At 45.8% G+C, this 20,333-nt stretch overlaps 2 protein-coding genes across 9 annotated transcripts in view; one reads left to right on the forward strand and one right to left on the reverse strand.

Moving 5' to 3' along the window:
• Positions 1-16,889, reverse strand: part of POLR3A (RNA polymerase III subunit A) — a 49,109-nt gene extending 32,220 nt beyond the window's left edge. Inside the window, 10 exon segments of one of the 2 annotated variants that reach the window (NM_001083750.1) lie at positions 578-719; positions 1,502-1,605; positions 3,041-3,177; positions 3,351-3,513; positions 3,628-3,867; positions 9,691-9,845; positions 9,980-10,151; positions 10,671-10,808; positions 11,079-11,214; positions 16,707-16,853. In NM_001083750.1, coding sequence (NP_001077219.1) covers positions 578-719; positions 1,502-1,605; positions 3,041-3,177; positions 3,351-3,513; positions 3,628-3,867; positions 9,691-9,845; positions 9,980-10,151; positions 10,671-10,808; positions 11,079-11,214; positions 16,707-16,750 — 1,431 coding nt within the window. In that variant the 5' untranslated portion in view covers positions 16,751-16,853. 2 annotated transcript variants of the gene reach the window in all.
• Positions 16,890-18,366: 1,477 nt separating this feature from the next.
• The window catches only part of RPS24 (ribosomal protein S24), an 87,512-nt gene continuing 85,545 nt past the window's right edge, over positions 18,367-20,333 (forward strand). For all 7 annotated transcript variants that reach the window (XM_059882543.1, XM_059882542.1, XM_005226406.5 and 4 more), the window contains exons 1-3: positions 18,367-18,408; positions 19,829-19,894; positions 19,986-20,195. In XM_059882543.1, coding sequence (XP_059738526.1) covers positions 18,406-18,408; positions 19,829-19,894; positions 19,986-20,195 — 279 coding nt within the window. In that variant the 5' untranslated portion in view covers positions 18,367-18,405. The remainder of the gene's footprint in view (positions 18,409-19,828; positions 19,895-19,985; positions 20,196-20,333) is intronic.

A 20,333-nucleotide genomic window follows, 5' to 3' on the forward strand; every position in this document is an offset into this window, starting at 1 on the left:
TTAGGAGCCTGTTTGCAAATGCTCAGGGATTTAATGGTTTTTTCATATAGGAGAATTTATGAATATTTAACAAATTGAAGTTGCATCTTGTTTCCATTTGAAATCTCCAGAAAAGGAAACTGCTGCTGTTGCAAAGTAAACTGCTCCAAAAAATATGCCTTCAGGTCTTGGTCGGAGGACGACTACAAAGAAAAATCCTGTAAGCATTTTAGCTTCTTAGTTAATATGCTGTTTTAAATCAAGTCGATTTTCTGCCATGTCTATTTTACATAATTTTGTGCACACAGATATGCATCTATGTTGTCTGCAAGTGAAATCACAGTCGTCACTTTCACACTAATTTTCAATTAGTTCCTGTTTCACTGTTGTGTGAAAAGTATGTTATAAATATTAAAAACATTGAAGGGAAGCTTGAAATTGAAGAGTTTCACTCAAACTAAAATGGAAGAGAAGAGGAAAACCAAAAGTTATAAAATTTGAGATTACTGGCAGTTTAAACTTTAGATGTCTGGAGTTTGAGCAGGGCGCACACAGCAAAGCTCCACCCAGCAGATACGAACACCAGTCTCCTGCTCACCAGGTGCGCCATGATGCTCAGTTTGTGCAGCGAGGGCTGCCGGTTGAAGAGGACCACGTCTCCATCGATGAGGTGCCTCTCCACAATGTCCCCGAACTTGAGCTCCTGGGCCATCTTTTCTCTGTTTCCGTATTTCAGAAACCTTAACATACAATAATGGACATAACCTGTGAGAACAGTTTCCTCAGCACGTTTCTCCCTCTTCATATCTAAAATGACCATGTTTCACTGAATTTAAGGTGCCTCCCTCCACTGTCAATTAAACCACCGTAACAACAACAAAATTGTTTTTGTAACTTTATTTTTTGGCCACGCCAAGTGGCCTGTGGGATCCTAGTTCCCCAAACAGGAATTAAACCCCGGCCCACGGGAGTGTAAGTGCCAAGCCCTAACCACTGGACCACCAGGGAAGTCCCTAAACTACAACAAATTGATTGTATGACACCTCTTAATTTTAGAAATGTCCAACTGTGATAAAAGTATGTCTTAGAGTCACAGAAACTGAGTAATAAACTAGCTTCTAGCACAGGGCCCTGGTGATGTTTGAATTTCATGAAACGAAAAGCACTGGTGATCAGCTCATGTCACTGTGAAAAGCCAGAACTGACAAAGTGTGTGCCTCCTGGGTTATGAGTGCACCCAGAGCACCCAGGTGGCCCAGAAAATGATCTGCTTTCACACCCCAATGCGGTGTATCTACCTAAATGTTAAATGCTATTGAATAAACGAACACTGTGCATCCATTCAAAGAGCCAGCAGAGGAAACAAAACGTACCTAGGCTAACTGCAATTTAAACAGGTGTTTTCCACATGTCAACATATCACAATAATTGTACTTTGGACTGCCTTCTGTGGCTGAGTATGGCGACAGTGAACTTGGTCACGAGGAGATAATCACATCCAACCACACTGTGAAAGCATTACCTTTTCATCTGCGTGTGTCTCTGCTGAATGAAATTGGCTCCTGGGTGAACTTCAGGGCCATTTCGAACCAGTTTCCTCAAAAAGTTGATGTTTGCTTTGTTCACCTGGAGGACCACAGCAGGAAACAGAGCGAGGCACTGTTAGGTTTCGCTACGCTCGCATGCCATCCTGAATTGAGTCTCAGCCTCCACTTTAAGTGATTCTAGGGGGTGTCCCTGGTGGCCCCTTGCATAGGACTCTGCACTTCCACTGCATGGGGAAAGGGTTTGATCGCTGGTCAGGGAACTAAGACCCCACATGCCACTTGTGGGGTCCAGGAAAAAAAAAAAGCATAACTGAACCCCTTGTGCAATTCTAGGAGAGAGGTACCTGTGGCACGCTGCTGCCGAGGTCTTCAGTGTAAGGACGACGGCTCACGTCTGAATTCGGCCACTCACTTGCTGGGTGACAGGGCCAGGTCCGTGACTGACCTTTGGCTTCTCTACTGATAAAATGACTGGGCTGGACTGATCTGCAGGGACCTTTCAGCATATTCTGTGACCCTAAAAACAGGTGGCAGCTTCATCTGCAGTGATTCACCATGGGCTTCTAAGGTTTAAAAGCTGTTAACACCAGAACAGCAGGTCCTGGACTGCACCAGCATGTCCTGCAGCCTACTGGACAAGAGTCTCGTGGGGCACTGTCTCAGAGAAGGAACTCATCCAAGGACACTGCTTTTTTTAAATTCTGACTGCACTGAGTCTCTGTTGCAGCTCTTCCTTGAGGCGTGTGCAAGGCTAGCTGCCTTGTAGCATGTAGGATCTTAGTTGCCTGACCAGGGACTGAACCGGTGTCCCCTGCATTGGAAGGCGGATTCTCAACCACTGGACCACCAGGTCCCAACCAAGGATACTTTTTATACAAGCTTTTTACCAGAAGCACCTATGGTCTGGGCTAATTATGAATTTCAAGAACAAAGTCAAAGCCAATCAATATCTTCCTGTTATCAGACCTTTCAATTATCTACACCTCAGTTAAAAAAGAAAATACTATAAATACCAGTTTACACTCACGACGAGTATGAACTCAGTGTAAAGTGGTACAGCCTTTCTGGTTATGCATCAACAGCTTTTTAATATTCAGAGTCTTTGAGTCAATGATTCTAATGTTTTAAAAATGATTCTAAAATCATTTAAAAATTCTAATGTTTTAACTCATCCCAAGAAAATTAACTGGGTGTGGATATTTATCATTTAGTTATTTAAGGCATGAGGTATGAACTAGCACAGAAAAATATCAAAGATGGAAAAAAGTAGACTTGAATGTTTAATGCATATCTGAGTATTTGAATATAAAGCAGACACCACTGTGTACGTGTTGTAGATGTTATATATGGTGACACACGTGTGAAACAAACTGGAAAAAAACACACACACACGTGCCAAACTATGGGCTGGGTGGGTTACTGGGGGTTCCCCACTGTTGAGATTGTTTGGAACCTCAGAACATAACATAAAACACTGGATTCAGACAAAGTACTGAGCAGTTCAATGTACTTACCTTCTCAGGAAATGTTAGAATTTTGGCCACGTGAACTGGCACAGCTACCTCATCAATTCGGAGGTTGGGGTCAGGTGAGATGACTGTTCTACCAGAAAAATCCACTCTCTTTCCTGAGAGATTGCCTCTGAATCGACCTAAATAAATAAAAATATATCGTCTCCAGGGCACAACGTGTGCCGTTTGGGAGCAATGCGACCAGAAAGGCCAAGGGAAGACTGTGATCTCCAACGAGATAAGCTGGACACACATCCCCCAAAACGCACCCAAGGCAGCAGACTGTCTTCTGCACACGCAGGTGGACACGTACCCTGCTTTCCCTTCAGGCGCTGGACAAACCCTCTGGTCCATTTCTTGGGTGCCATATTGAGGGGGATGCCTGAGAGCTCGCTGTTAATGTAGAGAGCACACTGCAGCTGCAGGAAGTCCCAGTCTTCCATGATCATCTGGGTCTTGGCTCCGGATATCCGATGCTAAGAATGAGCAGAAGCAAGCCTGGTCAATTTGACTTTCTCCATCAGACACTTCTGTTTGCAGGGACAGACTCTAAAACCTGGAGTTTGGAAATGCCCATGGGAAGTGCTGACCTTTTTAATGACGTCATTTAGGAAAATGATTTCTGTCAACTTCATCGTCAGATCGTCTTCATTGGTGCCAGACTTCAAATCACTCACGACAGAGGGTCTGATGCACAAAGGGGGCACTAAGAGTCGTGTGAGAATCAAATCGGAGGGCTTTCCAGCTTCCGGATTCATCAGAAGTAGAGGGATATCTTCAGCTGGGATTCGTTTAAATAAATTCAAAACTACTAAGGGATTCAAGTTTTCCTATGGAAAGGAAGGAAGAGCAGAGAGAGCTCAGCTTTTTTTCCACAGCTTAGGCAAAGGTTTACTTCCCCATGCCCCCTAACCCAGCAGTACCCAATCTTGGCATCAGGAACTGACTAAGGGGGCGATGGTTCAGGCAGGACTGCCAGTGGGGGAGCAGCAGATGAAGCTTCGCCTGCCTGCCGCTCACCTCTCACGTGCCCGGTTCCTAACAGGCCTCTGACCAGTACTGGCCCACGGCCCAGGAGCTGGGACCCCTGCTCTAACTGCTTACCTGAAAACACGTACAAGTGATGACAACGGCTTCTGATAACTTGCTATATATACTGCAAGAGCCCTAAAAATGTGCATGACTTTTATTCCAGTAATTTAAGCCAATAATACCACTTAATTTTTCCAAAGGGTATGATTTTAGAAATTAACACAAAGATTTAGCTATAAGGATGTTCACTAAAGCAGATCTGAATTGTGAAAGCTGCTAACAGCCTGAAAAGTTACTGGCCAGATAAAATCATGGTACATTCATATGTAGAAAACTATGAAGCCGTTTAAAGAAAAAAAATGAAGACACAAAAATGTGGCCTATGCCATGAAAGGTGTTCATAAAATATTGATAAATGAGATAGGTATGTTTACAATGTGGTCTAATTTGGGCAAAGATGTACATCTACGGAAAAGAGGAAATGGAAGAGTTTACCAAGGTGTGAACAGGGCCATCTTTAGCTGAGTTGGATTATCGTTTTGCTTCTTTTTATACATTTCACCTTTCTGTAATGAACTTGTATTGTCTTTGTATTAACGTCACATAACAGAGGCGCCACGCTGTAAAAATGCTGGTTATTAGATTTTCTTGGGCTCAGACTGTGACTGAGACTGTACGTTGTCAGCACAATTCGCCGCACGTGACTTAATGAAACAGGGAACAAAGCCAAGACGAATGATCAGCTCCTAGAACACCACCCAAGGAAAAGTGTCTACAGTCCTGCCCTGGAGAAGATGGCAGTGTGGCTGGGCAGAAGGAAGGAATCTCACTGGAGGCTTTCGAGTCCGGGCCCCTGTCCAGAGAACAATGCATGTCCTTGGCTCCCATCTCGCAGCAATGGGCACCTCACTGCCATCAGAAACAGTCAGGGAGGAGGAAGCTTAAATCTAACAAAATTCTAGAATGGGACGAAGGCGAGACGTTGCCTGTAGTACCACAGTCAGTCCTGGACGAGAACATTAAGGAGCTGAAGGCCGTCCAGGAGGGCAGGAAGACTGGCAAGAGCCTGGAAACCAGTTCTCAGCAAGTGATAGGAACAACTGCATCCTCAGAGGCACGAGGAAGAGGCCGCTGACTTACTGTTAAATACCAGGAAACGGAGGTCAGGGACTGATGGACGGCAGAGCAGGGCCCGGATGTGCATGAGGCAGAAGACCCAAACAGCCCAAGCTCTCTAGACATAGAGCGTGGCTGCCTCGGGTGGTGATGAGCCGACACAGCTGAGGACTGGTACTCAGTCTGCAGGGATGATGTCATTATGGAGAGACCTTATCTGCAGGTCTACCCATCCCCAGATTCGTACTAAAACAGGAGTGGATATACGTCAGCCCTCTGGAGTAGAGTCCAGAGTTTCTGTCCAATTCCTAAAGGTGTCTGTGACCCACAAAAGGTCAAGAACCACTGCTCTAATGTCTCTTCCACTTCAATCATGTTGTGCCTCCTATAACGGCATGGGGCTGCACATTCCTGAAAATTCAATGGGCAGGCACACGTCAGTGAGTGAAAGCTGCTCAGTCATATCTGACTCTTAGTACCCCCATGGACTGTCACCCGCCAGGCTCCTCTGTCCATGGGATTTCCCAGGCAAGAATTCTGGAGCAGGTTGCCATTCCTTTCTCCAGGGGATCTTCTAGACCCAGGGATCCAACCTGGGTCTCCCACGCCGCAGGCAGAGTCTTTACTGTCGGAGTCACCAGGGAAGCACCATGTTAGGACACAGGCCATCCTGAGATTAATGAGACACCTTTTTGCTGCCTGTCTTTATAAAAGGTAAATGTTAACTCAGTAATTGTTTACTTTGGTTACTGAGTGGCCCTCTCTGAGGAGGGGCTGCTTGGAATTAGGCAATTGGTGAACTCATGCTTTGTTCTCACCCATGGCACAAGAAAGCCCAGGACAAACTGGTAATCTTGGAGGACCCGCCAGTACTCCAAGCACTGTGACTGGCATCAAACAGGACCTCAGAGCAAAGGATCCTGTGAGGGACTAAACTGAAGTGGGAGAAACTAGCAGAAACATAAGACGGAACACAAGAGGTGTATGGGGCACAGCAAATGAACACGTGGTTGAGGAAAAGGTGAAGACTGGGGTGGGGTGCGTTGCAGAGAGAGAGCAGGCTGCATGGAAGCCCAGGGATGGGGGATTCGGGAGAGAGGGAGGGCGCAGAGGCTCTCTTAAGCTGAAGGGACACACAAATAAGAAATGGAAGAAGCCTTACCTCTCCATCATTATTTCTGTTAATACAGGAACATCAGTAATAAGAAAACCACAGTAACTGGGTCACGTGCTTGAAGCATTTGCTATTTGCTAAGCATTTGATCTGGAATCCATCTTTTACTCCTCATAATGGCCCTAAAGCAGACACTCTTGTAATCCCTTTTATAGTTGTGGAAACTCAAGTCCAGGTTGGGTCATGTGTCTAAGATCATAGAGTAAGTAAGTGGCAGTGTGCGTGTGTGCTAAGTCACTTCAGTCATGTTTGACTCTTTGTAACCTTATGGATTGTAGCCTGCCAGGCTCCTCTGTCCTTGGGATTTTCCCACCATGAATACTGGAATGGGTTGCCATTTCCTCCTCCAGGAGGAAGGAAGTCTCCTGCATTGGCAGGCAGATTCTTTACCACTGAGCCGCCTGGCAAGCCCCAAAGCTCTCAACCATCACCATCCTAAATCACATTGAGGGTGTCAGCTGGGTCACGTGGGCTGGGGTGGACAGAGAGGTGGAGGCAGTGGGGGGCACAGAGAGACAAGATGTACACGCTAGACAGGTGGCTCCTAAGTGGGAGGAGGTTACCTCCTGGGCCCAGTCACTCAGGACAGTGGGCCCCAACCTTCGGCACCACGGACTGATTTCACAGAAGACAACTTTTTCACGGACCTGGGCTGAAGGGGTGGTTTTGGGATGATTCCAGCACACTACATTTTTTGTGTGCTTTCCTTCTCATCTAATGCCTCTGCTGATCTTGAAGGAGGTATTGCTCCACAGCCTGGAAGTTGGGGACCTCTGACTTAAGAGACTTTTCCAAACAAGATGCCTCCTAGGCCCTAAACACTTCTACTGCAGAGGGTGCGGGGAGCAGAGAAGACTTGGTCCTCTGCACGTAAGGACAGTGGCCTCAGGGGCCCAGGCGGAGAGTTGGCAGGGGAAAGTGGTGACGGGCATCAGGGAGGCTGATCTGGGGGCAGCAGAGGGAATGCACAGGAGGCTGCAGCTAAGGCCACACCCAGGAGAGCCGGGCAGCCCTCAGACTCGCTGAACGCTTTCTGCACAGTTGTCAGCCTGGAGGGTGGAATTCCTCTACACTCACGCTGGGAGGAGGACGAGATCAGCTTTCTCAGTCTGCACCTTCACTTCATCTGCAGGAGCTTGAAGACATCTCCACTGGGATGCACGGCTGATGCCGTGCCCCATCATGGAGTCCAGGGGGACTACCAGTTTCCAGACGCCAGCACATGGACACCCGCTCACCTCTGACCGCCTCCTCTCACACCCGTTGCCACAGTGGCTGGTCATCAGTTACTATCCATTCTGACTGCACACTCTGACCTCTGGCTTCACTATCACTGCCCAGGGTCAGGGCCTGCTTCCTTTTTACATCTCACTCCCTAAATCAAGGCATAACTTACATATATAATAGTAAACTGCACACATTTTAAAGAGACGGCTAAATTTTTACACAGGTACACAACCACCACCATTCAAATCAGGACAAAGAATATGTGCCCCTCTCCAGAAAATACCGATACCCCTTTCTCAGTACTAAGCCCTCACCCCAGTTCAGTCTGGCCTGTTCTTGGTCTTGATATAAATGCAATTGCATGGACTCTCATATAAGGCTGCCTCCTCTCAATAGGATTCTGTGATTCAGCCAGGCTGTGTGTGTCAGCTTGATTCTGTCATTCCAGCACAGTATTCCACTGTGTGGATCTATTACAATCTGCACATTCTCCTGTTGACAGGCATCTGGGTTGTTTCTAATTCTGGCTTTTATTAATGAAGCTGCAATGAACATACTTGCACAAATATTTTTGTGGATGTATGCACTTGCCTCTCTTGGGTACATGCCCAAGAATAAAGCTGCTAGAAAATACAGTAAGTGTAGGTCTTACTTTGTAAGGAATTTCAGAGTGGTAGAAACATTTTATAAGGTTACTATTGATATAGGAGTGCCAGTTGCTTCAGATCCTTGCCAGCACTTGGTTTTCAGTTGTTTTACATTTAATTTTTCTAAGAGGGTGTGTGTTTCAATTAGTATTTCCCTGATGACTAATAATGTGGAACAACTTTCCATCTACTGATTGGCTGTTTGAATATATCCTTTTGTGCAGCGCCTATTCAAGTCTTGCTTCTGCTTTTAAAAATCAGGACTTTATATTCCGGACATGAGAGTCCTTTGTCAGACATATGAAAGTTGAGCATTTGCTCCCAGCTTGTGACCTGGTTTTTCATTTTTGTTACAGTGTCTTTTGAGCAGTCAGGCTGTTCTAAAATGTCATTGTTTATGTCTCTCCCTTGCTTAAAACTTGAATGGCTCCACATTCTCCAGAGTGGGAGGACCTCGACAAAGTGGGTTCAGCTGTCTGTCTTTTCTCCAGCACAGGCCTGCGCCCCAATGGCCTCAGCGAGGATTCCCCCTCCACCACTTACTGTTATTTTGGCCGATGCGGCCTCACAGGGTTGCTGTCAGGATAAAATACGAGGCGCTCCACGGAAAGAACTTGGACCGACACCGGACAGTAACAGCAGTCACCAAGTGCGAGGCGCTTTGTTAGCGAAACGCTGGGACTTCTGAACAGAACTCGGCTTCAGAAGGAGCCCCAGCACAGCCTCCTGGATGTGGCAGGCTCACTGCCCGAGACTCTCTAAACCCTACTCAGGTTTAAGGACCACAACAAACCACACCTTTCCTCACAGTCCTCCCTAACCAAGCCCCCTATTTCCCACTCCTTCCTATCCTTTCCATGCCTGTGACAGTCAGCACTGTGTCCCATGGTATTGGCTATACTTTCATGGGTTAATGTCCTACAACACTTTTAAAACCATGGGATTCCTGGGTGCAGACCCCCTGCCTGGTGGTTTCTGATGCTCCCCACAGGTCTGGCAGTTTGGTACTCAGTGGCCACTTAACTGTTAGTTTTGTATACTATCAATTCTAGAAGGTACCATGTGTCTCAAGTACTAATCGAATTCAGAACAAGGTAGAACAAGACACGTCACAAAATCCTACTAATTAAGTTTGTGCCAAGTAAAGCAATGGGAATTACCTACAAATTCTATTAACGCCACATCCATGTGAGACCCAGGATCCCTCAGTGTATGCTGTACACAGCTATGCTTTTACAATCTTTCACAATGAAAATGTAACATGTGTTACCTATATAACTAGACGTGTGTTAGTTACGAGGACAGCTCACAATAAACTGAGTGCCAGGCGAATACCTGTCACGTGAAGTATCCCTGGAGATCTAACCCCAGTGGACCTCCGGTTCTGGAGGAAGGGTGTACCCAGAGGGTGAGGAGACAACGTGTGATGCAGACAGAGCGAGGCGGGGCAGGCTCACCTGGGCCTTTCCCAGCAGAGGCTCCACTTCCTTGTTATGCTCTATGGCGGTTTCAAAGGACTGAAGGAAACTTGATACGATGGGATCCACCACTTTCTTGTTGGTCTTGTATTTCTCATGGATTATCTTCAGTAACCCGCATTTCTTGACAGTACCTGTAAGAGTTAATCCATTCTACCATGATTGGAAAAATCAGGTTCTTGGTTAGGCTGGTCTGAGGTCGCGATCTAGGAAATGCAGTTACGGAAACTGCCATCGCGATAACAAACAAGACGTGCATCTGGCTCACCATTGAAGGCGCCGCAGTGATGGCACGTGTTCTTTTTCCGGCACTTGTCAGAGATTTTCTTCTTTAGCCCTCGCTTCTGGAGGTAGGTCAGGCCGGGCCTCTTTAGATAATCCAGAAACTGCTTCTTCTCCTCCTGGGACAGCATGATGTGGCAGCAGGTTTTACAGATCATCTTTTGAAAATTAAACCAAACAGATAAAAGGATGAGAGGATGAAAAAGTATTTTCTTTTTTTTAAAAAAAGCTGCATCCATCCCTTGTCCAGGACACTTAATTATATGCACAGATCTACAGGAAGACATGCTTAGAGGCAGCCCATGTTCACCAGAATGCTGGCTGTAGCCACAGCTGGCAGGTGGGGTTTTTGTTAGCTTTAGTCCCCTTCTTGTGCTTGAATTCTTTTGTGCTTGTATTGCTTTATTATTTTTTTACAATGTATATCTACAACCTACTCAAGGAAAATCAAAGAAAAAGAATCTTCAAGCAATTTAACTTATTGCAGGATGAAATATTATGCCAGAAAAATCAAACCAAAACAAAAAAACAAACCCCTCAAACAAAACAAATAATACAGGTTTAGTATAAAAATGTTCCCTACATGTATCCCCCACCAAGCTCACTCTCATGTCTGAGGATCAGTAACTTTCAGGGAGATGGAGTTACTGTATGGAGATGGACACATACACGCATACCTGTAAGATGCCTATAACTGCTCGGAAGTACCCCACGTGGAAGCACGGCAGCTCCAAGTCAATGTACCCATAGTGGCCTAGACAGTCAGCCAAGTTCTTCCCACAGGTTTCACAAGGACGGTCCTTCTCACTTGTACCCTGCGAATAAAAGTATGATCAATAATCAGTGGAGACCAATGGAGAGGAAACTGGGACGAGCCCTCACAGGTGGCCAGGGGACCCAGAGTCAGAATCACCTGGGAAAGTGCAGGGTATTCATGTTCACTGGACCAAGGAAGGCTGGAGTCCCTGAGATATGCTGGGGAAGGGGGGAGGTGGAAGGAAGACTTGGCTTCTTCCTAGTTGGTAAGTCACCAGTTGCACCGGCCAGTCAAAATACATGGAACCATGAAGGGCAGCAGGTCTTACCATCCTGTGGTCAAGCACCCCGTATAGCAGTGGGGAGTGGTTGTTGTCCTGGCTGTACAGGTTCTTACTCACAACCTGGATGTGTGCCTGCTGGCGCATCTCCTCGGCTGACTTCATTCCAAAACAGATGTGGCTTCTGGAATGGAAAGAGATAGGGGAACAGTTACATCAAAACCACTCACCAGGAAAAGCATTTATGCCTGTGACCCACCATAAGCAACCTTATCCTTCCCACGCCTGACAGGCTCTGCTCTCTCATTACTAAATGTTCCTTCATCCTGCTGACTTGTTCTCACCTTCATTATCTAAGGATGGTTGTCAGTTGTACCTACCTCCTTGCTGCTGAATCCAGGAAGAATTTCTCATTTTAACGTCTCTCTGCAGCACTGACAGTAACCTCTTCACCCCTTATCTTGCAATAATTTCTTTCCCTGGCTTTGGTAACACCATCCATGCTTTGAGTTTTTCCCCTCTCTGGCTGTTACATCTTAAGTTTCTTTTGTGGCCTCTCCTACCGCCCTCTCTCAGATGTTGGCTTTTCTCCTTACCTGGAGTTACAACCCCATTCCTCCTGGCCTTCTACACCTTGTTCCCGAGTGCTGTCTGTCTAATCTCTATCTGTAGCCCAACTATTCCGACTCATACACATACCTCCTTTGGACAGTTACACAAGTACCTAAACTCGGCACTTTCTCTCCCAAATCTGTTCCTTTGTTCATTTTCCCAACAAACTGGGGGTTTATAATGTGCCAGGCACCATCCTGAGGGGCTGAGGGTACAGGTTAGACAAGACAAACTCCCTTCCAACATGGGGCTCAGTTTCAGGGAGGGCAAGACAGAGAATAAATAAACAGATTCACAAAAGTGAATAGATGCAAAGACTGAACAAACTGAAGCCTAGGGGAGAGTTTGACAAGACTATGTTATGTGGTCAGAAAGTCTGGAAAATTGACATTTCAGCTGAATTCTGAATCAGAGGGAGCCAGTCATAAGATGACCAAGAAGTCATGCATAGAAGTACAGCTTAACTAGGGCAAGGGTTCTAGAGCCAGCTCAGGCCTGGCATTTTCAAGGCACCAAATGAAACCAGTACTGTAGAGCACAGAAAGCTAACGGAACAAGAAAAAGTCCGTGAGGTATGCAAAGACCGGCTTTAGGAGGGCTTGGGAACTTAAATGTTAGTCCAAGGGAAAGCTGCTTGAAGAGTTCAATCTCAAGTGTCAGGGATCTAATTTGCGTTTTAATAGAATCACTTCAGGTGGTCAGAGGAAAACAGATTATATCTACATCTGAATATCGTCGGAGGTTGGGATGGCTTTGGAGGGACCACCAGGGATAATTTATCTAGCAAAGAGGCACGTTTCCCATTCCAGTGAATGGCAACCTCCAAACAGTCACCCAAGCAAGAAATTCTGTGCATCAGTCTCATTTCTCCCTTACCCATCCCTACCAAAACTGTCGATTTCACACCTCTCAACCGAGAGAATGGCCATCATCAAAAATTCTACAAATAATAAATGCTGGGGAGTGTGTGGAGAAAAAGGAACCCTCATTCACTGTTGGTGGGAATGTAAATTGGTACAACCAGTATAGAGAAAAGTACAGAGGTTCCTTTAAAAACTAAAAAGAGTTATTGTATGATCCAGCAAGCCCACTCCTGGGCATATATCTGGAGAACACAAACTACAATATGAAAAGCTATACCTCAATGTTCACTGCAGCTCTATTGACAATAGCCAGGAGAAAAGGAAAGATATAAGCAACTGAATGCAGAGTTCCAAAGAATAGCAAGAAGAGATAAAGCCTTCCTCAGCACTCAATGCAAAGAAATAGAGGAAAACAACAGAATGGGAAAGACTAGAGATCTCTTCAAGAAAATTAGAGATACAAAGGGAACATTTCATGCAAAGATGAGCTCGATAAAGGACAGAAATGGTATGGACCTAACAGAAGCAGTAGATATTAAGAAGAGGTGGCAAGAATACACAGAACTGTACAAAAAAAGATCTTCACGACCAAGATAATCACGATGGTATGATCACTCACCTAGAGCCAGGCATCCTGGAATGTGAAGTCAAGTGGGCCTTAGAAAGCATCACTATGAACAAAGCTAGTGGAGGTGAAGGAATTCCACTTGAGCTATTTCAAATCCTGAAAGATGATGCTGTGAAAGTGCTGCACTCAATATGCCAGCAAATTTGGAAAACTCAGCAGTGGCCAAAGGACTGGAAAAGGTCAGTTTTCATTCCAATCCCAAAGAAAGGCAATGCCAAAGAATGCTCAAACTACTGCACAATTGCACTCATCTCACACGCTAGTAAAGTAATGCTCAAAATTCTCCAAGCCAGGCTTCGGCAATACGTGAACCATGAACTTCCTGATGTTCAAGCTGGTTTTAGAAAAGGCAGAGGAACCAGAGATCAAATTGCCAACATCTGCTAGATCGTCAAAAAAGCAAGAGAGTTCCAGAAAAACATCTATTTCTGCTTTACTGATATGCCAAAGCCTTTGACTGTGTGGATCACAATAAACTATGGAAAATTCTGAAAGAGATGGGAATACCAGACCACCTGACCTGCTTCTTCAGAAATCTATATGCAGGTCAGGAAGCAACAGTTAGAACTGGACATGGAACAACAGACTGGTTCCAAATAGGAAAAGGATTATGTCAAGGCTGTATATTGTCACCTTGCTTATTTAATTTCTATGCAGAGTACATCATGAGAAACACTGGGCTGGAAGAAGCACAAGCTGGAATCAAGATTGCCGGGAGAAATATCAATAACCTCAGACATGCAGATGACACCACCCTTGTGGCAGAAAGTGAAGAGGAACTCAAAAGCCTCTTGATGAAAGTGAAAGAGGAGAGTGAAAAAGTTGGCTTAAAGCTCAACATTCAGAAAACGAAGATCATGGCATCTGGTCCCATCACTTCATGGGAAATAGATGGGGAAACTGTCAGACTTTATTTTGGGGGGCTCCAAAATCACTGCAGATGGTGACTGCAGCCATGAAATTAAAAGACGCTTACTCCTTGGAAGGAAAGTTATGACTAACCTAGATAGCACATTCAAAAGCAGAGACATTACTTTGCCAACAAAGGTCCGTCTAGTCAAGGCTATGGTTTTTCCAGTAGTCGTGTATGGATGTGGGAGTTGGACTGTGAAGAAAGCTGAGTGCTGAAGAATTGATGCTTTTGAACTGTGGTGTTGGAGAAGACTCTTGAGAGTCTCTTGGACTGCAAGGAGATTCAACCACTCCATTGTAAAGGAGATCAGTCCTGGGTGTTATTTGGAAGGAATGATGCTAAAGCTGAAACTCCAGTACTTTGGCCAACTCATGTGAAGAGCTGACTCACTGGAAAAGACCCTGATGCTGGGAGGGATTGGGGGCAGGAGGAGAAGGGGACGACAGAGGATGAGATGGCTGGATGGCATCACTGACTCGATGGACGTGAGTTTGAGTGAACTCCGGGAGTTGGTGATGGACAGAGAGGCCTGGCGTGCTGCAGTTTATGGGGTCACAAAGAGTCGGACACGACTCAGTGACTGAATTGAACTGAAGACATGGAAGCAACCTAAAAGTTCATCAACAGATGCATGGATAGGATGCAGTGTGTGTGTATACACACATAAACCCCACACACACCATAAAAAAGAAACAATGCCATTTTCAGTAACATGGATCGCTCTAGAGATTATCATACTAAGTACAGTAAGCTAGACAGAGAAAGACAAATGTCATATGATATTGCTTATATGTGGGGGAGAAAAAGATACAAATGAACTTATTTACAAAAGAGAAGCAGACCCACACACACAGCAAACAAACTTACAGTTACCAAAGGGGCAGGTGGGGGTGGCAGAGATAAATTAGGAGTTTGACATGAAAATATACCCTTACTATATTTAAAATAGATACCCAACAAGAAGCTACTGTATGGCACAGAAATGTATACTTAATATTTTGTATAACCTATAAAAGAATCTAAAAAATAATATGATTATAAAAATAATATGAATATAATCTAAGAAAGAACATGTGTATAAAATAACATATAGTATATATATAATAAAAGGTATATTTTTAGATTCTTTAACAGATATAATAACAGATATATATTATTATACGTGTTGTTTCTTATATCTATTATAGGCATATTATGCTACTTTATACATATACATTCTTTCTTAGATTACATACACATTTTCTTTTTTAGATTCTTTTCCCTTATAGGTTCTATAAAAGAGTATCTGCCTGCATTGCAGGAACTGCCCGAGACGTGGGTTTGATCCCTGGGTCCGGAAGATCCCCTGGAGGAGGGCACACAACCCACTCCAGTATTCCTGCCTACAGAATCCCATGGACAGAGGAGCCTGGTGGGTTACCATCCAGGCAGTTCGCAAAGAGTCAGACACGGGTGAAGTGACTGAGCATACATGCATGTAACTGACTAACACAACATTGTAAATCAACTACACTTCAATTGACAAAAAAACCCTCCCTGCCTGCAAGATGACTCTGGAACAAAGCTGCAAAATCAGCTTTCTTCTCATCACTGTAATGTCTCCCTCCTCTATGCTCCTGTAGGAAGGCTGTTTGGTTTGATTTCTTCCGTCTGAACCCCTTTCCCGTTGGTGCCAACCCTTTTCCTTGCACTTGTCCAGCTCAACCGCTGGCTGGCCTACCTTCTCCAACTAGACTAAGCAGTAAGGTCTTCCTCATGTCATATCCGGAGAAGGCAATGGCACCCCACTCCAGTACTCTTGCCTGGAAACTCCCATGGATGGAGGAGCCTGGTAGGCTGCAGTCCATGGGGTCGCGAAGAGTCGGATACGACTGAGCGACTTCACTTTCACTTTTCACTTTCCTGCATTGGAGAAGGAAATGGCAACCCACTCCAGTGTTCTTGCCTGGAGAATCCCAGGGACGGGGGAGCCTGGTGGGCTGCCGTCTATGGGGTTGCACAGAGTCGGACACGACTGAAGCGACTTAGCTTAGCTTAGCATGTCACATCTCTAATGCCTATCAGAGGGCCCAGCACACAGTACCTTCCTCAACTAAGTGTCTCCTGAAAGAACGATTGATTTATTTCTTTACCGGAAGTTCTAAGGCGAGGCTGTGACCTATTAAATTTCACCTCATTTGGGGCACTGCTATCCATGCGCCTGTGACACAGCTTTCTAGCTGGTAACTCCATTTTTTTCGTCAACAAATATTACCTCCGTGTCATGTATCCTGCAGCAAAATGAGTCCCCGCCCCAGGCTGCTTCCCAAGCTGTAGTGACCAAAGATTCGCAGAAAGGGGTCATCATCTGACCTCAGAAAAACTCTAGTTTCGACCCAGGGTGTACTTTATCGCCAAGGTTCCCACATCTCCCATTCTCTGCCGAAACCCAAAGGAACACCCCTGGCCTGCGGTTCCCCAGATGCTGAAATACCCCCTGCCCAATCAATATTCATTAATCTAACCTGATAATCCTGAGCTGTGCCTACACATCCCACTGATTCTTGGTCCTTTCCTTCCAACTGACCCTCAGCTATGACGCTTCGAGACCCAAGACGCCTGACCTTGGATTCCTTTACCCCTAATTTCTCTGCCCTTTGGGGATTTTGGCTCCATCTTACATTTTCTTGGCCACATCTGTCTCCCGGAACTGCTCCTTCACCATGGTGACGGCTGCCGGGGCTCCCTCCTATAAACTCCTGGAGCTGGATTAGAAATACGACGTTCTCCGTACCACCCGTGGCTGCTTCTTGACCGGTTGCTAACACATCTGCGGCATTTTTTCGGCCACCGTAACACGCCCCACGTGCCCGCCCCCACTTCCGCTACTCGCTAGCGCGAGTCTGTCAAGAGAGGCTTCAGGCCCGCAGCTTCTCGCCTTCTCTCCATACCGCCATCTGGCGGCACCTAGTTGAAACCGCCGCGAAGTCCGAGCTGTATTTTCCAAGTTCCATTTCCAATCTATTTCTGCTTTATTGGTCTGTCTCTCTTTGAACCAGCACTCTTTATTTTATTGCTACACGTCTATCTCCCTGTAATCAACGGACAAATTTCAAATAGCAAATACTTATTAAAAGCTATAAAGAAAGCTGTGCATCGAAGAATTGATGATTTTGAACTGCGGTGTTGGAGAAGACTCTTGAGAGTCCCTTGGACTGCAAGGAGATCCAACCAGTCCATCCTAAAGGAGATCAGTCCTGGGTGTTCATTGGAAGGACTGATGTTGAAGCTGAAACTCCAATACTTTGGCCACCTGATGCGAAGAGCTGACTCATTGGAAAAGACCCTGATGCTGGGAAAGATCGAGGGCAGGAGAAAGGGACGACAGAGGATGAGATGATTGGATGGCCTCACTGGCTTAATGGACCTGAGTTTGGGTAAACTTTGGGAGTTGGTGATGGACAGGGAGACCTGGCGTGCTGTGGTTCATGGGGTCGCAAAAGAGTCGGACACGAGCGACTGAACTGAACTGATTAAAAGCCCACTCCAGTAGTCTTGCCTGGAAAATCCCATGGACAGAGGAGCCTGTCTATGGGGTTGGGTATAGTCGGACACGACTGAGCGACTTCACTTTTCACTCTAACCCTGAGGGTTGGGATGGGGAGGAAGGTGGGGGGGGAGGGGTGGTGTTTAGGATGGGGGACACATGTATACCCATAGCTGATTCATGTGAATGTATGGCAAAACCCACTACAATCTTGTAAAGTAATTAGCCTCCAATTAAAATAAATAAATTTACCAAAAAAAAAAAAAAAAGCTCACTTTTGTAGGGACTAAGATTTTCATGAAAAGACAAAGTTTTGGAAAAAAATTTAGACAATCAGATTCTCTAATCTCACAAAAATAATAGCAACGGTCGGGTCTGCGTACTTGAAATAACAAAAGGTTTTGAGTCAGTTCTGCAGTTTCCCCAGAGGTAAAATGAGGAGGCTGGTCGAGGGGACCGCCAAGGATGCCTTCCAGCTTTACCAACCGCTAATGCGGGTGGAGGGGATTTAACTTTAATCTGCTTTAACTTAATTTTAAGTCCAGACAGTCCAAAATAATGAATCGAAGTGGAACATGTGCTAGCATAAACCTGCTCCGTCTAAACTGTGTACCCTCGGGATTGGCTAGTTCCCGTTCGGGGTGGGTGTGGCGAAAGACCAGAGAGATCAGATCTTAAAGCACTTTCAAACAGGCATTGGCGACGGCGGCCTCACGGTCCGGCCACGCCCCCACGTCGGCGCCGTCCGGGGACCTTCTGTGAGCGTTGATATGATTGGCCGGGGAAGTTTAGCCCTCTTTTCCTCCCTGGCTGCTTGAAGATCAGCCGCCATCATGGTGAGTCTCTCCGAACCCGTGCATCCATCCGCCGCATATCTGAGCCATCCTCCGTCCCCTGGTTCTGACATTGGCGTTACACCCACCGCATAGCCCCGTTACTCTTCCATGGCCGAGTCTGACCGGGCAGACCTGTTGCCGAGGGCCTGGGAGCCTTCGGCGAGGAGTCCGGGATGTGTGCTGTCTACCTAGACATGCCGGGCTTTCAAGAGTCCCAGGAGTGGGGGATTGCGGGAGTACCTACTGTCTTTGTCGTCCTCGTGGAGTCTAATGGATGGGGTGGGGTGAAGAGAGAGACATCGTGTTTGCACTCCCAACTTGTGGTAGACGGTTTGCCTGTGAAGGCAGCCCAGGAGGTGAAGAGGGTGCCAGCAGCGCCCGGGCGAGTTGCGATGAGTGAAACTCATGTGTAAGCTACAGTTATTGTCAGCCGAATGGCTTCTCTTGTTTCATGGGGGAAACGGAGGCCTCCGGGTGTGGAGCCACTTTAAGGCTTGCGTGCCATTGCTAGTTCACTCATTTGAAGGTTCACCAGTTTTTAACCCCGCTCCATCTTCGACCTATTTTTTTCCTTGATCCCGACTTTAAAGAATTGAACTTTGTTAAGTGGATTCAGTTTGGTGTAGTTTTTTTAAACTGTAGTTGAGATAGCTGTCAATTTACTCTGAGAGCTCTTCTTACCGGTTTTGTTTGTAGTGTAAACATGCTGAATGCCCACATTCTTTGGTAGTTACTGTGTAAAAGCAGTGGGGCCATTCAGAAGGGAGTACGATTTTTGTGGGATGTAGAGTCGGTCATTCAAGAAGGGTAGTTTACATGAAGATAGTGCGATGCTTGTCAGATCTCTGCTGGCTCCTACAAACAGGGTGGTCTGACAATAACATTCGTAGAATCACAGCTTCACCCCAGAGAAGTGGAACTTGGGGTGGTTTTTGTCTTAAGGGTACAGTTGGCAGAGTCTGGAGACATTCTTGGTCAGAACTAGGAAGTGGGTGTGCTGCTAAACATTCTGAAATACACGGGACAGTCCGCACAACAGAGTAGTAGCTGGGCCAAGACATCTGAGGTTCGAGAAACCTGGAGAGTGATTTCTGTAACAAAACGAAGTAAGCCTTTACAGATTCAGTGTGTGGCTGTTGAGCACATATTCTTGGTACTGTTTTTGTGTTGGGGTGACCTGTGAGTTAGGCAGTTTGCTAAGTGTGTTAGGAGGAGATGGGAATTGGTGTTTTTTTTTTCCCCTTTTATTCAAGGTTTCCTGGTACTGATGCATATGACTTCTTTGTTTTAAATTAACTGTTTACGGACAGTGGCTATTGATGTGGACCGTGCAGGTCTAGGTCTTGGAAAATCACAGTAGGGTCAGGAAAAGATTGACTAGTTATTAAAACTATTACTAAAACGAGCGTTATGTTTTCAGAACGACACAGTAACTATCCGGACTAGGAAGTTCATGACCAACCGACTGCTTCAGCGGAAACAAATGGTAAGGAGGGGTAGGTCAAAGTTTGGTTGTTACTCAGTTTAGAAGACGTATTTCATTATAATATACTCTAAACTTGATAATTTCTTCGTAGGTCATCGATGTTCTTCACCCTGGAAAGGCAACAGTACCTAAAACAGAAATTCGGGAAAAACTGGCCAAAATGTACAAGACCACACCAGATGTCATCTTTGTATTTGGGTTCAGAACGCATTTTGGTGGTGGCAAGACAACTGGCTTTGGCATGATTTACGATTCCTTGGATTACGCGAAGAAGAATGAGCCCAAACACAGGCTTGCGAGAGTAGGTGCCCTCATTTGTTCAGGCGCTGCTGAAGACATGTTTTTAATGGCATTGTATTGTGGGTGCAGCAGAATGAGCAAGAGCAAGCAGTCTGGAGGGATGACACTAAATAACTCTTCAGTGGTTGACAGAAGAGGT

This window comes from Bos taurus, chromosome 28, assembly GCF_002263795.3.
Source record: "Bos taurus isolate L1 Dominette 01449 registration number 42190680 breed Hereford chromosome 28, ARS-UCD2.0, whole genome shotgun sequence".
NCBI lineage: Eukaryota > Metazoa > Chordata > Mammalia > Artiodactyla > Bovidae > Bos > Bos taurus.